This window comes from Onychostruthus taczanowskii, unplaced genomic scaffold, assembly GCF_017590055.1.
Source record: "Onychostruthus taczanowskii isolate IOZ18803 unplaced genomic scaffold, ASM1759005v1 scaffold1, whole genome shotgun sequence".
Lineage (NCBI taxonomy): Eukaryota > Metazoa > Chordata > Aves > Passeriformes > Passeridae > Onychostruthus > Onychostruthus taczanowskii.
Window position 1 is genome coordinate 26,159,603 of NW_024496525.1, and position 15,039 is coordinate 26,174,641.

The 15,039-nt window shown below is 39.6% G+C and overlaps 1 protein-coding gene across 2 annotated transcripts; it reads right to left on the reverse strand.

Annotated features, from left to right (window-relative positions):
* Positions 1-5,519: 5,519 nt before the first annotated feature.
* LOC121332048 (alpha-1-antitrypsin-like) lies at positions 5,520-9,518 on the reverse strand. Of its 2 annotated transcripts, XM_041397076.1 has the most exons (6): positions 9,472-9,518; positions 9,403-9,404; positions 8,062-8,745; positions 7,348-7,618; positions 6,463-6,610; positions 5,520-5,726 (listed from the first exon to the last, which is right to left on the reverse strand). In XM_041397076.1, the coding sequence occupies exons 1-6, from the start codon at positions 9,516-9,518 to the stop codon at positions 5,520-5,522; spliced, it is 1,359 nt and encodes a 452-aa protein (XP_041253010.1). The 2 variants fall into 2 exon arrangements, with proteins under 2 accessions (XP_041253010.1, XP_041253021.1); XM_041397087.1 differs by lacking the exons at positions 9,403-9,404; positions 9,472-9,518 and having other exon boundaries at positions 8,062-8,779.
* Positions 9,519-15,039: the final 5,521 nt, after the last annotated feature.

Below are 15,039 nucleotides of genomic sequence, written 5' to 3' on the forward strand. Positions count from 1 at the left end.
CTTCCTTTCCTGTGTCATGGCAGATGCAAGAGGCACCTCAGCTTGAGCTCCTGCTTCTCACAGCAAAATGTGGCTGTCTTGGTAATTCCCCTCTTCCTCACACGTGCTCCCCAGGGACCTCAGCTCTTTATTTAGGAAAGAACAGGTTTCTTCAAGACATAACATGTTGCTCCACAGAACCTCCAAGAATATTTCTGTTTTCTCACTATTTCACAAGTGCAGCTATTTTCCCAGTCCTTCCTTTGCAGAGAGGTGATGTCCTTTAGCACCACTATCAAACCCACCCTTAGGAAGCTGTACCATGAGTGACAGGTAACATGAGCTCTCATGAGAGTTTTATCTCATGTTCACACCACTTGCAAGATGCCCCCTTAGCCAAGGTGTCCTTGCTGCCCTTTCTTTTATTGCTTGCACTTCACATAACATAAGACAACTGAATAAGAACGTAAAAACAATCCTGGAGGCTATAAATAATCTTCTGAGGAAGATTACTTCCTTTTCATCTTTTTTTTTTCAGTGCAGGCAGCTAGTGGTTTAGGTCCCTTAAAGGTATTGTGATAAAAGTCCAAGATGTGTTTTTGAGTTAGCACAAAACAGACACTTGTAGGTCCATTTAAACTGCAGAAATCTCATAAACTATGTCAAAATCAACTACTCAGAGGGAATGAGAGATCTGAAGAATGGGTTGGAAAGCCAACAGCCTCAGCTAGAGCATGCTTTGCTTATAGAGCTATCCACTTCTGGTTGATTTGTAAACCTACTTCTTTCCCGGCCCTTTTTCCTGGATGAAATGACAAAAATGACAAACCATGTTATATGTGAAGAAGAGAAATATTACTCTTTTCCAGGCCTTTGCAGCAGTCAAATAACCATAGATATTTTTTGTCTCTTGGCCAAATGACAGAGCACAAGTCAGGAATCTAATATATAGTAGAACTACTGAGTTAATATTATGGCTTTCCATTAAGAAGGCTTGGAAATGTTAGAGTAAAAGGCATTTGTTTCACCTTTTGTGGTCTCCTAGTAGCCAGTGCTACAATTAAATAGATGCCATTCCAGAAGCCAGGTTTTCTAGCTCTAATGCTAGATTCAGCCCCTCTAATGCTTCAAGCCTATTGACTGTCTCTTGGAATTCATCTACATGCCACAACAGGTCATCAGCCTGTGCACACTTTGTGCAGGTACCTTTTCTCCAGGGGAAGCATCTGGGCATCCATTGCAAGCTGCCACCTGTACTGACATCTCCTTCCTTACCAGTCCCATCAGGGTGGAAGCTCCAGGCTTCTCAGGGCTGTCTCAGTAGGCACACTGGTTTTGGCTTCGAGGTAAGAGCCCACCTTTGCTGCAGAGACCAAGAGCACTTAGCACTTACCTGAGCTGTGGACCTTCCTGCACGCCCTGCCCACGCCAAGTGCTGCGCCACATCCGGTGTGACACGCCCTGGTCACGCACCCCCAGAGCCATTTACATTGCCCTGGCAATGTCCCCTCCTCACCAGACTGGCTCACAGGAGCTTATGGGTCCTGAGGGGCCCTGGGCTGCTGCTCAGGTGTCCCTGAGCATAGGTGAGTCTGCTGCTGGTAACTCATTCTGATAAGCCAGGAGTATGCAGGGGGCATTTGTAGTTACCAATGCTCTTTGAAGGTCGTGGGAGAGCACTGCTTTGAGGCATATATCTATCACAAGGATTTCTTGAGCCTAGAGGTTATTGTGATTAGCAGGTGATGGATGCTGGCTATGAGGATCTTGGCCATGTCACCTTCCTAGCTGCCAAGTTCCCGATGGCAATAGAAGCCACATTTTCAGCCCCAACTAATCACCACGTTCTTTAAAAACTGAGAAATTCACAAAATATTTCCCAGGAATATCTGTTAATTACTAATTGTGTGACAATTACTAGACTATCAGAAAACAAAATTAAATACATGACATCATAGAATCATTTGGGTTTGGTTTAGAAGGGACCTTGAAGATCATCTAGTTCCCAACCATGCCACGGACAAGGACACTTTCCACTACACCAGGTTTTCTTAGGGCCCCATCCAGCCAGGACATTGACACTACCAGGGATGGAGTATCCACAACTTCTCTGGGCAAACCAATTCAGTGCCTTACCACCCTCACAGTAAAAAATTCCATCTTAATATCTAATCTAACCTACTCTCTTTCCATTTGAAGTAATTCCCCCTTGTTGTACCACTCCAGGCCCTTGTAAAAAGTCCCTCTCCATCTTTCCTGTAGAGTCTCTTCAGGTACTGCAAGGCTGCAATTAGGTAACCCCAAAGCCTTCTTTTCTCCAGGCTGAACAATTCTAATTCTCTCATCATTTCTTCATAGGAGAGGTGATCCATCATTATTTTGTGCATTTAACAGTGTATTAGTTGGTCTTTCCAGAAGAATATGTAATTTGTTTTCAGCCCATGGCATTTAAGGCTGTTGCTTCTGTTATGTGCTTTTAGATTATCCCTAGTGGGTGCTGTACAACACTGGGAACAACGACAGACCTGTGCACTGGCACTAACCACTGGCTGTTGGAAATATGTAATTTTCTTTTATACCTCAAGCATACTATTTCTCTCTCTGACCCCACAACAATATACAGTTTCCTTCTTTTGCTTGTTCCTTCTTTTATGATCTTTAACACTACACAAAATTGCCTCTGGTTTTCTTTCAGTGTCTGTTGAACTTCACATAATTTGTAGATAACAGTTAAATCTATCTCCACCATGGGTTATCCTGGATTTCTGAGTTCCTCATTTACATTTTTAGCCTTTATTTCACTTCTGATTCCTAAATATGATAACAAATACAGTTTACTGCTATTTCCATGCTGCTTGTTTTCCTTTTCTCCTTATTTCAGTGTGTGCTGTTCCAAAGTTTCTGCTGTGTTGGCAATTCTTTTTCTTTGGCTGTTAACCTACAAGGGAAGACTGCTTTCAGCCTTTACAGAGACTGCTTTGATTCATCCCATCCCTGATTTCCCTCAGGGTCTGCACAGGCAGTGCTGAGGCTGCAGCCTGTGTGTGGCATGGTTGTGTGCACTCCCACACCACATTTGTGTGCAGACACCAGTGCAGGCTGTGTTAGAAGATGTCCTTTGCCCTTTGTCCCTCATGTGGCTCATCACACCAGCTGCAACCTCCAGCAATGCTCCTGCACCGAAGTGATCCATCACAATACTTGTGTGCAACAGCAGGAGCAGCTCTCAACTAGCTAGGATGAAAGTCCTTCCCTGGTTACTCTGAGGTTTCTTGGTTCCAATACTCACAGCCAGAGAGCCAACCAAGAAACAAAAACCCATGGAAGAAGAAGCAAAAAAGAAGCAGACTGAAAGAATATTGTCCTGAGCAAACCATGACTGCAGTGGGTTTGTGACAACCTTAATGCTGACATTTTTGTGGGAGGTTGTGCAATCCTTCTGGGCACTACACAATGCCCAGTGGCATGTGAGAGGCATGCCCTGTTTTTTGCCAAAATGGAGAGAAAACCAAGGCAAGACATGTATGGTTCCTACCCCTGTCTGAAGATGGTTCCTTACCAAGATGTTTTCTGGTCATTCTGTTCTTAAATCAGCTTCATTTTTGTCTGTCCACTTTCAAATTAGGAGTTAAGAGGCAAGGTTACTTCTCAAAGTGAGATGTGGTTGACAAAATAGCACTCAGATATCTTTTCCTACTAATAAACAGAGACTATTGATCTGAGGTCCATGACAAACAACAAACATAGCCTTGATATTTGCCTACAGAGTTATTTGTCATTGCAAAGCTGGACTTTGACAATTCATCCTGAGTTAGCCCTAAGATTTGGCAAGAAGTTTTAAATGCTCTTCTGTAGAATAAATTTATCTGTATTTCAACTAGACCAAGTCCTTATATGTTTAGAGGCATTAAGCCAACTTCTTGTTACTAAATATGGAACATACTAAATACAGTTATGAGTAAGAGACTTTTGTCATTCATTTATGTGATTTTGAGGAGGGCTTTAAAAGTGAATATCAAGTGTTACCTGTCTGCAGATAGACAAGGAATGTTTTTTCTATTCCTTATTGGTATACATATTTACTACAATTATGGCTACAATTTACTCATATTGATGACGCTGCTTTAATGTGGAAGAAAATAAAGATCCCCAAATCAGAAAAAGAATTCTGTTTTAGAAATATTCACCACAGTTTTTATGTTATATTTTTCACATCTTAAGAAACTAAGGTTTAAAATGTTGTAATTTATATTTTTTTCTACCAGTTTGAGATATTTTGTAACAAAAGATTTAATCAATCTATAATTTACATGCTTTTTTTGGCTTTCTATATTTTAATAAGATGTGCTAAAGATGTTGATTTAAAAACTAAAGCAAAAGATAATAAAATAATTTAAATATTTACTGCTTTGTAAGTGAAATTATGTTTCTTTCATAACCATGAAATTATGTAGTGCAGCTGGATTCAAGGAACCTTACAGTAAGAAAAGGTACAAATGTCAATTCCCAGTCTGCTTTTACTCTATAACAATAATCCACTGCTAACATTTAGAAAAGTGACTTATGAAATGTTTTCTGTATTTTTTATGTGTGTTTATGATAGCTTATAAGTTAACAGTCCCTAGGAAAGCTCTGCAGTTCCTACTGAGGAAGTGCTAACTTTCTGGAGTTATAATTTGCATTCCTCCTTTTTTCTACCGCAATCTGTCAAGTCTAGCTGGAAAGTGAATACCGAAGGCGGCATCAGTAGAAACAAGAAATGACAGTGACAACAAATCTATGAAAAGGAAACTGGTGCTATGTCATGTACTACTCCATCAGTCTTTTATCTCAAGGCATTAGCAACAATCATTATATTAGTAGGATAAAACAAAAGTCTTTTTTCTGCTATGCATTCCTTCCTTAGTAGAATTAAAATTATCTGTAGAGCAAAGCAGCCTTCTTGTCTCCAGGAAGAGGGATTCTCCTGAGGAGGAGACAGAGGAAGGCGATCTGCACTCATCAGTCCTTTACATTGGTGGTGTCCTCCAATGTTTCAGTCACTGTTCCTGCAGTTTCATGCCACACTTTGTTACAAAACTTAAAGAAATTAATGAAAATTCACTCCACTATTAAAGAAATTTGCATCTAAAAGTATTCATCAAGGGTTAGTGGATTAAACAGACAGAATGTACAACTTTCACCTCATTTTTCCTGTTTCTCCTTTCACATGCACACCCTGTAACTGTAGAGTAATACCTACATCAATTGGAGACTTTGAACCAACTGAATAGCCCACAGGAGCACGTCAGAAAGGGCTTCTTACAAAACTGGTGAAAAGTGACTTGTATTTCATTAACACTACGTGCTATATTCAGGTGTAGGCTGTGGGAAATCCTAGTGACTTTTGGATAAGGAAAAATAGTTTTGTGTTGTAAGGGATTAATAACATTTCAAAGGATAATGGTTGAAAGATGAGCTCTAGCACAGGGTGGTATGCATACATAAGTGTTTCACTGGATCACAGGAATTTAGCCAGTGATGTGCATAAGTTTCGTCAATCAGTCATTTTTCTGAGGGTTTACAATTTTCCCAATGAAGAGGACAGTGTGGGTGAACTTATCCAGAATCAGCAGGAGAAATGGTCTGTTGAATTTGACTCGAGGTGGGCGAGGAAAATCCCCAGATCTCCAGGTAATCTCCTTCACTGTGGCTCCGGCCGCCTCAGTGCCGTTCTCATGAACATTCAGCATGGCTCTGTGGATCACCTGCAAGGAACAAAGCTAACAGCTTCCAGCTGACAATACAGCAAGAAGAGAGCAGCCTGCCACCCTCTTCACTTTAGCCAGCCAAAGGGAGCCCTGCCTGGAGCAAGACTGAGCAGCAGCATCTTCCGGGAAGGTCATCACCAGCTGCTCCCCTTCCCACTGCAGCACCAACAACCATCACACCATCCTCAAACCATCCTCCTTCACTGCTTGTGCAGAGAGTAACCCTCAAACTGCGGGCAGCCAAAAAGCACTCAAGATGACTGATGACAAGAAACTCTGGAAGCAAAGAAACCTGGTAATTTAGCTGAGACTCAATTTTGTCTTTGGCAGCTTCATGTATTATTGTGAATTTACCCTGTCATCTAGCTGAAAAAATAACTTTTTGAGAACACTGGAAGGGCAGGAATAACAGCCCTTTTCCCTCTGTAGGAAGAATTAGAGGAAATTTTACCAAAGCTAATGCTCTAAATTTAGATAATTTTGTTTAGTAGCCAAAAGAACATTTAATGATATGTATGTTTTCATCCTTATCCTCCAACCATGCCTTTCTAACCCCTTGTAAGCATGTTTGGCTTCAGATTTATGAAAGACAGGGCTTTCTTTGCTTCCAGACTGGCAGCTGTTGATGAATGAGTGATGCTTCAAAGAGATTGGGATAAGCTTTTCATGGAATATTATTGTCAGGTTCCTGGGAACAGGCAAATCCTGTGGTTGCTTTCACATGCTGACTTACTTTTGAAACCGTCAGTCCAGGCTCCTCAGTAATCCCTGAGAGATTAGCTTGTTCAGTAAACAGATTGACCATACCCCTTTGTTTGACTACATTTTTCACATCATAGGTACCAGAAATAGAAAATTTTGGAATGTGCAGATGTATTTTTCTGTAACAAACAACACAAATAGGGGCAAATCATGATCTAGGCAACACTCCTCGATGACTTCAGTATATTGACACTTCACATCTGTTTTTCTAAATATTTACAACCTTCTCTCATGGTTCAGATAGCACTTTCCGATCAGGTTAGCTATTTAATGTGAAGGGTTGGAACAGAATAAGTCTGTGCTAGCTCCTGCCTCTGCAGTGGGGTTCAAGGAGTGGGGTGGAAGACACAGCTATGCCAACTCAGTGGCAAACAGAGCTACTACTGCCAGGTAGGAGGGCTTTTTCAAAAGATTCTAGCTAGCTGAACTAAGGCTGTTCAAATACACAACACAACCTTGGCCACCGCAGAAATAGCTGTAGTAATGGCGAATTAATCCATTTTTACACAGAATGCCCTCAGCATAACACCCAACAGCTACTCCATTGTAGTTTCCCAGTGCTTGTATGAAGCAAAGGTCTGTTGACCTCATCATGGTGCTAAGTAATTTTTGGTTGAATCAGGAACTTAACCTAAAATGAATCCCAAGCTCAATGACCTATTTGTTCACTAGTCATAGCTCTTTTTCATTTTCATTTTCCAGCTAAGAAAAGGGAAATCCATCATAGAGTCAAGTAAGTCTATACATTAGGTGTATAGAGTTCAGTCAAATAACCTGTCCTTTAATGTTTTGTCTTGGTGAGATAACCACAACTAATCTGTAACATTGTCCCTCTCACCTTAGCAAAAAATCTTACCTGTCTTGGAGGGACTTTTCCCATTTAGTTACAGTTCTTTTCAAGAGGGCATCTTCTACCTGCTTCATCTTCCCTTCATCAGGCAAAACAAATAATGCTGCAACATCTCCATTGTAAGGTATTTGAACCAGCCAACAGGACAGCTCTTCATCAAAGTAGTTTCTGTAGTAACCTTTTCGATACATCATGTCAACTTTTACAGATGTTTTCTGATCCACAAAAAAGTCCTCCTCTTTTGTCTGTGCCATACTGAAGGGTTTCTCCCAATGGGCTTATGACAAAAAGAAAATTTATTCAGTGGAGAACAAAGAGGAATGGTCACACTGAATACAACAGGAGCTAGTTACACAGCCATCCTTTCATTAGAGTAAATATCCTTTTCATGTTATTGCATCCTCAGGTGTTACAGCATTGTATATATACATTTATAGGTGCTTAAAGACAATTACAGACAGATAATACTGAAGACACCGTCTTTCACTACAGCATGAGTCTATGATCACATGACAAAATTAACCAAAATCAATAAAGTTATCTGATTTAAAATTTCATTAAAGCAGGCAAGGACATGTTTTTACTGGCAACAAATATACATGGGTTTATACTGATACCTTACAGATATTGAACATGATTTCCTCTATTTAAAATATCTAATTTTTTTCTCTTTCATTCTTTGTAATAAGCATTATCTTTGCTCCCTTTGATGTATCTTACCTTTAAAGAAGACATAGTTAACAAGAACCATTGCAGTCAGAGGATCAAGGTTTTCCACTAGTTTAACAATTTTCCCATTTGTCTTTTCCTCAATATAACTGTTGATCTGACTCTCAGCACCAACAGAGTTGTTAAAGTCAGTAGAAAAGACTTCAGATTCATAAAAGCGTTTGACATCATCCAAGAACTTCTGTAGTGGTTTTAGTGTCTCTTCTATAAAAAGGGCATTGCCCAGGCTCATCTGGAACTCACTATCTGAACGGTTCAGCATGTGGAGGAGTTGGCTAAAACCTTCATGTATTTCCTGCTCCTGAGTCTTTTTCAGGTTAAAGGCAAGCCCTTCCAAAATCTGTGTCAGTGTCACAGCCTTGGCACCAAGTGCCAGCATTGCAAAGGAAGCAGAGATGCTTATGGGTGAAAAGAAAATATTTTTGTCCGTTGCTTCAGATGCAACCAGCTTGTAAAAGGAAAATGCAAAGTCAGCATTGCTGAAAACTAGCTTGACAAAGGTTTTGTTCTTAAGTGGAGAAGCTTCTTCCCACTGAGAACCATGTCCTGGATAATATGTCCCTTTAGCATCATCCTGCTTATTACGGTAGCGAGGATGCTGATGACGCAGGGCAACAGTGTGCAAACCAGCTAGCAATAAACACAAGGAGAAAGTAGTCTTCATTTTGCTTTCAGCTGTTTCTGCAAAAGAAATAGACATGCAACACATGTCATGTAAGCTAATTTGTTCATACTGTGTCCTCCAGTAAAGTCAGAATACACCTGTTCTCCAAAGTCCCCCACACTTATAATTCACATTTCTGATGCATGCCAGTGTTCCCTGGAGAGAATACACTTCTGCTATTTATAAATATAGTCTAGTTCTCTTTCAAAAGAGGTAATTGAAAACTTTAAAAAGTTTTTAACTTTAATATTAGCATATTGTTTTTAAATTTGCAAATAACTGGAAGCTTATGACATTTTCCCAAGAGTAACTGGTATGAGTTGGTTTTGTACTCCGTACTGCATGAAGGTTACTGCAGCTCTGTTAGCCTTCCTCAATTCATCAAATAATTACAGAATTTAATCTGTGTTAAACAAAAATGAGATATAAGCATAGATCATACTATCCAGAACCAAAATTACAAAATACTCTTACAGTTTCTTCAAAGGTGAATGACTATATGACTGGTCTTTCTGGTAGAAAAATCTATGGCCATTTCTATTGTTTCCAAACCAAATTTTTACTTTATTATGTGAAGTATCTTCTTTAGCATTGGTTCTTTCTGGCTTTTGAAATGTATTGATTTTTTTCATAAGAGATATATTCCATATTTACATGTACAAAGGCACCACTCCCAGGAAACGACCCCCCCAAAATGAAATGTAAGAGATCCAAAGGAAAACTAAAAGGGTACTTACATTGCTACAATCTGGTCTTGTCTGCTCATTCTTCTCTTCAGTACCATTAAACAGAGTTAATCAGAGCACTCAGTTAATCATTAATTAGTTCAAATAAAAGCTGCCAGTGAGGATGTACAACAAGCAGTAATGACATTGTATATTTTGGACAATTTTTCCAACCCAGACAAACACTAACAGTGCTGTGTGATGGGGCTGCAGACAAGAAGGAGTGGAGCAGAGACTGTGTCTCTGTTTCTTCCATGCTTGCAGATTGACAGGAGGGACCTGCAGCTGTGGGTGTTTGGCAAGAGAGCCACAGCCATACCTTTCATGGCTGGAGCTGAAAACTGTGACTAGGTGTGAAGGCCACCCCTTGCTTGGGTCTGTCTGAGCCAGCACCACTCACAACTCATGCCAGAACATCCTCTTGGTTTCGTCCTGGGGGCACTGCCGGAGCCATAACCTCTCTGGCAGGATTTCAAAACAGGGTTTGGATTTAGAAAGTCCTTCTTCCTTACTATATACCTCAGTCACAACCTTCAACACCATGTTTGATGGTTTTGGGGATTTTCTTAAGCAGAGCAGACTGTGTGTGATTGGTCAACAGTCTCCAAGTTTCTTAGGAGAATAACACATGACATTATCACTCTAGCAGATCTTTACAACCAATCAAGTTGTTTACTCATTGCTATTGGCCATCACCTGTGACTGTGTATTTGGGGAACTGGGGAAGAGTTTTCACCTGGTTTTGTAGAAAATATACAACAAAACCACTTCTGCTAAGTAGCAGCACTGACTGCAAAGAGAAACATGGACAGAAACAGACATCTTTTTTCCTTGGGTTAATTTTCTGTATCATATGCAGCTGAAATGGACACCAGGAGGACACAGGCTGCCAATTCACCTTTCATCCAGTACTAAAGAAGACATGCTGGCATCACTGGATGATATTCATGGTTTAATATATGAGCAAATCACTGAAGGAGAAACTAAGGCAGAAAATGAACTTTTTAAAACAGATCTGGTTGCCAACATGTCCCTCTCTGCAAGTTCCCAGGCATTTGGTTTCTGAGCAGGAGCCCCAGACTGTATCAGATATTGAAATGCCCCTCATGAGGTGTTCAACATCTCTGAACAAGAGCACACTGGTGGGGAGCTGAGCTTAGGAAGCTGAAGGCAATGCTGGAAAGGGAACTGGGTTTTTCTTCCCCTCAATCTCAAATCAAGGGTGTTGTCCTGTGGTTGTTTTATATGGCTGCATAGCCAAACAGCAAAACAGGACAGGGCATACCCTTTTCTTTTTGAATTCAGCAGTGTTAATCTTTTTGCATACTAACCTAGGTGCTGGAACACCTGATCACTTGATCTGGTTTCAAGACCCTCAAACCATTCTACTTGAGACCATCAGACCCACGTCATCCACTTGAGTCATATGTGGGCTGCAAGAGGTTGATGAGGAAGTGAGGGGAAAGGCCATTCACAGCTTTCCTTCTGAGGGTCTTCTGCTTAAAGATCAAATAAAATATAAAACTGCTTATGTGACTTGTAGATAATTTTGCATGAATAACTGTATGTGTTTTCACCTATCTGTGAAAGACATGTACGTGAATACTCTGAGTATTCATAGGAGTGGAAAAAGATCATCCAATAAGTGTGATGTGTTAATGTAATAATACATGCACAAGTCTGGCAGACAGGAATTTTGGGTTGCCCTCTGAGAACAATTCAAATAGAAGAAGAAACAAAAGTCCTAGGAATTGTTTCTGAATGTGATAACTGATTGATGAAGATGTGGAATTGTTACTAATTCTAGTCATAGCAGTGTGTGAGTAGCTCTACTGAAGAGAATCATTACCTTTGTTAAATATGAACGAACCTGTGACTGATAATATGTGGCATAATTAATAAGTTATGATTTGAACTGAAAAAAAGATAAATACTATCTCAAATTGCTTGTGGTATTTTGATAACATATAAATAATATGGTATATGATATATATATATATAAATTATAACATATAAATAATAATCTCAAAACATTTTCAAGAACTTTGAATAATTACACATTTGGTAGATTATATATGCAATTATTTTAAACTTTTTTTCCTAAAAGGTAGTAAAAATGAGGGTGCTCTTTTCCATCCTGATATAAAATAATGTAAAGGGGCATTTTCTTTTCTGATGACAGTTTGTCTGAGAGTTAATGTGTCTCAGCCTGATTATTTACAGCCTAATCAACTTATTCAATTCCTAATTTTACTAATTTTATAATTTCGTTTCCATCTGAAAGTGATTCTCAGTTCTAAAATATTTTTACATCACTTAATAATAGCATGGAAAAAAATTCAAATTGCACTTGGTCCTCATGCATGGAGAACACTTTCTGGGGAGAGTGCTAATGTAGTGGAAGGACACAGCACATTGTTTTCTGGAGCCCTTAATAGGGAGTCTGTCCATCTAACCTGGGTAAACACGGGTACTTTCCAACCTTTCCTATTATATTATCTCAAGTTTTCCCTCACTAGTAAAAACCTAAGGGTGGCAGTGCAAGAGATGGTGAGAGGTCAAGGGCTTTTTTTATTCTGTCTCTTTGGGTTGGTCCTAAACATTCTCCACAAAAAGTGCTCTCAAGCCAGTTCTGTCATTCAAGGGAGGAACAGAGACAAGTTGATTCACCCTTTATCATCCTCACAGCATTTTAAATGCAAAACTTAATCCCCTTTTCCTTGTGTCAAAAAAAGCATTTACAGTGGAAGATGAACTTATAGTGGAGGAACCTCCATACTCTCTCCTGTAAGTTCCCTGTTCCCAACCCTTCCCTGTTCCCCATCTGCCTCCAACCAAGGGCTCTGCATTTGCACCTTGTTCCTGCCTTTCCTCGGTCCACCAGCAGTCTGGTCTCCCTCAAAAAGGTTGCCTAGCAGGGCTTACTTCTGTGAAATATATAACAGACACAACATGAAAAGGAAAAGCAGTGTATGCAATATCTACCCAGGAGGTTTACGGTTTGTAGGCTGCATTGTGGATAAAGGTAGAGTTAAAAAAAAAAAAAAGAAAAGCCATACTGATCATAGGGAATTTGTGCCAGGAACACATGAGGAGCAAGTAGTGTGCTGGTGCACCTTTGGAATTGCAGCATTACCCTGCAATGTGCCGCTCCGCATACACTGCTTGTGTGTGCAGAACCATGTCTTTTTACTGGCGTGTAACTTGGCTCCTGTGTGCTTCGTGTGATGGTCTGTAACTGGCATCAGATGTGATAATGGAGCACAGTCTCCCTTTGCCCAGTCTCTGCTACAAAGTTTTTCCTTCTTTATGCCTGCTATGTTATGTCTTTTCAAGGCTGAAAATCTTTCACTTCCAAGAGGAGCTGTTCCAGACCTTAGATTAACCTTACAATTTTTTCTGAAGATTTAATAGTTCTCTGTTATTATAGGACCATGTGTGGATGGCCCAGAGATTTAGATAATTCGCTATGTTATTTGCTCTTTTTTTCTTTCCCAGTAAGTTCTACTATTTAATTTGCCTTCTTTTCCACTCCTGAGCTGATCTGTGTATGTACTACCAGAACACCAAACCATCAATCCTATGTGACAGCAGTCAGTTCAAGTGCAGCATTTTGCCAAACCTGCAGCTAAAACTTAGCAAGAAAATCAAAGTCCCTATCAACACAATAGCAAGCCAGAAAGATGCTGTTGTTTCTGGTTTGAAAATGAGTCAGTATTTGCCAGGTCCATTCCTACACTTTACCAGGAGATGGTGGCACAGGGCTCCTTTTCCTATAATCCCCACAACTTGAGGCTCCACGCATAACAGTTCTACTTTCAGATAACAATGTAAAAGAATCACACTGAAAGGCTGGCTTCTTGCAAGCATCTCACTCATAGCTGGTATACTGAAATAATTATATTTTACTAGTGGAATTTGCCCTATGGACCTTTTTCTCTTGGTGTAAAAGAGCCCTTCTTAGGCAAACAACTTTTAGAATAACAAGTTCACCAGAATATAAAAGTTCCTATTTTGAAATGAAATTGTCTATCCAGAGAAACCTCTTAGTGCTAAATTAAATTTAAATTGATGTCTGATGTTCTATATTTTGTAGTCCAAACATGGCCTTAATCAAGCACTAGGAATATCCCTTATGTAGATATTTTGGAATTGCTCTTAAAATTTATTGCTTCCAAAGCCAGATAGAAAGTATTAGGGCTAAACTTTGCAAAGTGCTACTATTTGTTATTGTACAACAGATTAATATTGTTGGCCTCAGTGAAGAAGCAGAATGAAGATCAACTAGCTGAATAAATATATTCAATGAGATGAAATTTATTGTATGATTCTATTACTCATTTCCATTTTCTTAAACAAGTCTTTGGCACCCTAAGATTTTAGAATTTTGAGGATTCTGACAGATCAGAGATGGTGCAGCAACTCTCTTCCCAGTTTCAATGGAGGCAAAATATGAGACTATGTGGTTGCCAGCGATAAATGCAATTCCATTTCCACCAACGACTTACATTATCATGGCTCCACAGGGCACTTTGGGATCTAGGATGTACCTACAGGGGCTTTCTGCCATGGTTGCTGCAACATCTTTTCCAGCCTGCCAGTCTAAGAGCATACAGCGGTGCTGGAGCAGATCTGCTTCTGTTAGGTGTCTCTTCCTTGTCACCTTTGGTACCACCATGAATATGTCAGGGCTATGACACACAGCACAATCACAGGCATGGACATGAGGTGGTAATCTTTGGTTGGGCCACTGAGGCACAAAATGTCTTCAAATTTTACCTATAAAATTTACCAAGAGACACAGCTCTCATTTGAAAGATAGAGGAACAGAAAATAAATTCTAGTAACCATCCCTTGAATATGTAAATTATGGTATGGCTTTTTTGATGGCTGGAGAATCTGCATCTACGATAGCAGCAAACCTAACAGCATTCATACACATTTTAGAACCTATTACATCTTTAATCTCTGGGCACAAATGTTTTCTCCTGCTATGAGGTTCTTTCCTGGCTGCAACCATCTTAGGGTGACTATAACATGTAGGTTGCACTCGATAATCTTGGAGGTCTTTTCCAGTCTTAGTGATTGTGTGATCTTGTTTTACACTGATTTTTCTTTTCAGACCTCTTCCTTCATCAGAGCATCTTCCATGTCATCTGTTTTTCCTACCTGAAACATAGTAAACAATATAGAAACTTTTCCTTAATAAGATATTTGCTCAAGTCACACAGTCTTCTTCAGACCTTCCATATGAGAATCACACTGCTATTAACAGTTTTCCAATGATGTAGAATATATTCTTGTTTGTGAAGTAATAAATCATAAGATTTTTTTTTTCCAGATGGCTTATGGAAAAAAACCTCAATACAACAAAAATTTAGAGAAATAAAGACAGTATAATTAAGGTTTATTCACTTGTAATAAATTCATCTCCAGCACTAGAACTGAACTGTACTTTGATCACTGAAATTCTTTTTTTGCAAGAAACCACCAAAGTAATTTCCAGCAACATCAGCAGAGTTTGTGTGACCAGGGTGTTGTCATATCAAGGACATTTACATGAAATGGATGAATTATAGT

What these genes read in the sequence shown, in the direction of transcription:
- LOC121332048 (XM_041397076.1), bottom strand. Translation starts at nt 9,518, where the DNA reads ATGGTACTGAAGAGAAGAATGAGCAGACAAGACCAGATTGTAGCAAT. An exon ending in TAACTATGTCTTCTTTAAAG is followed by an intron (nt 7,619 to 8,061) that starts GTAAGATACATC and finishes TTTTGTCATAAG; the next exon opens with CCCATTGGGAGAAACCCTTC. An exon ending in GAAAAGTCCCTCCAAGACAG is followed by an intron (nt 6,611 to 7,347) that starts GTAAGATTTTTT and finishes TGTTTGTTACAG; the next exon opens with AAAAATACATCTGCACATTC.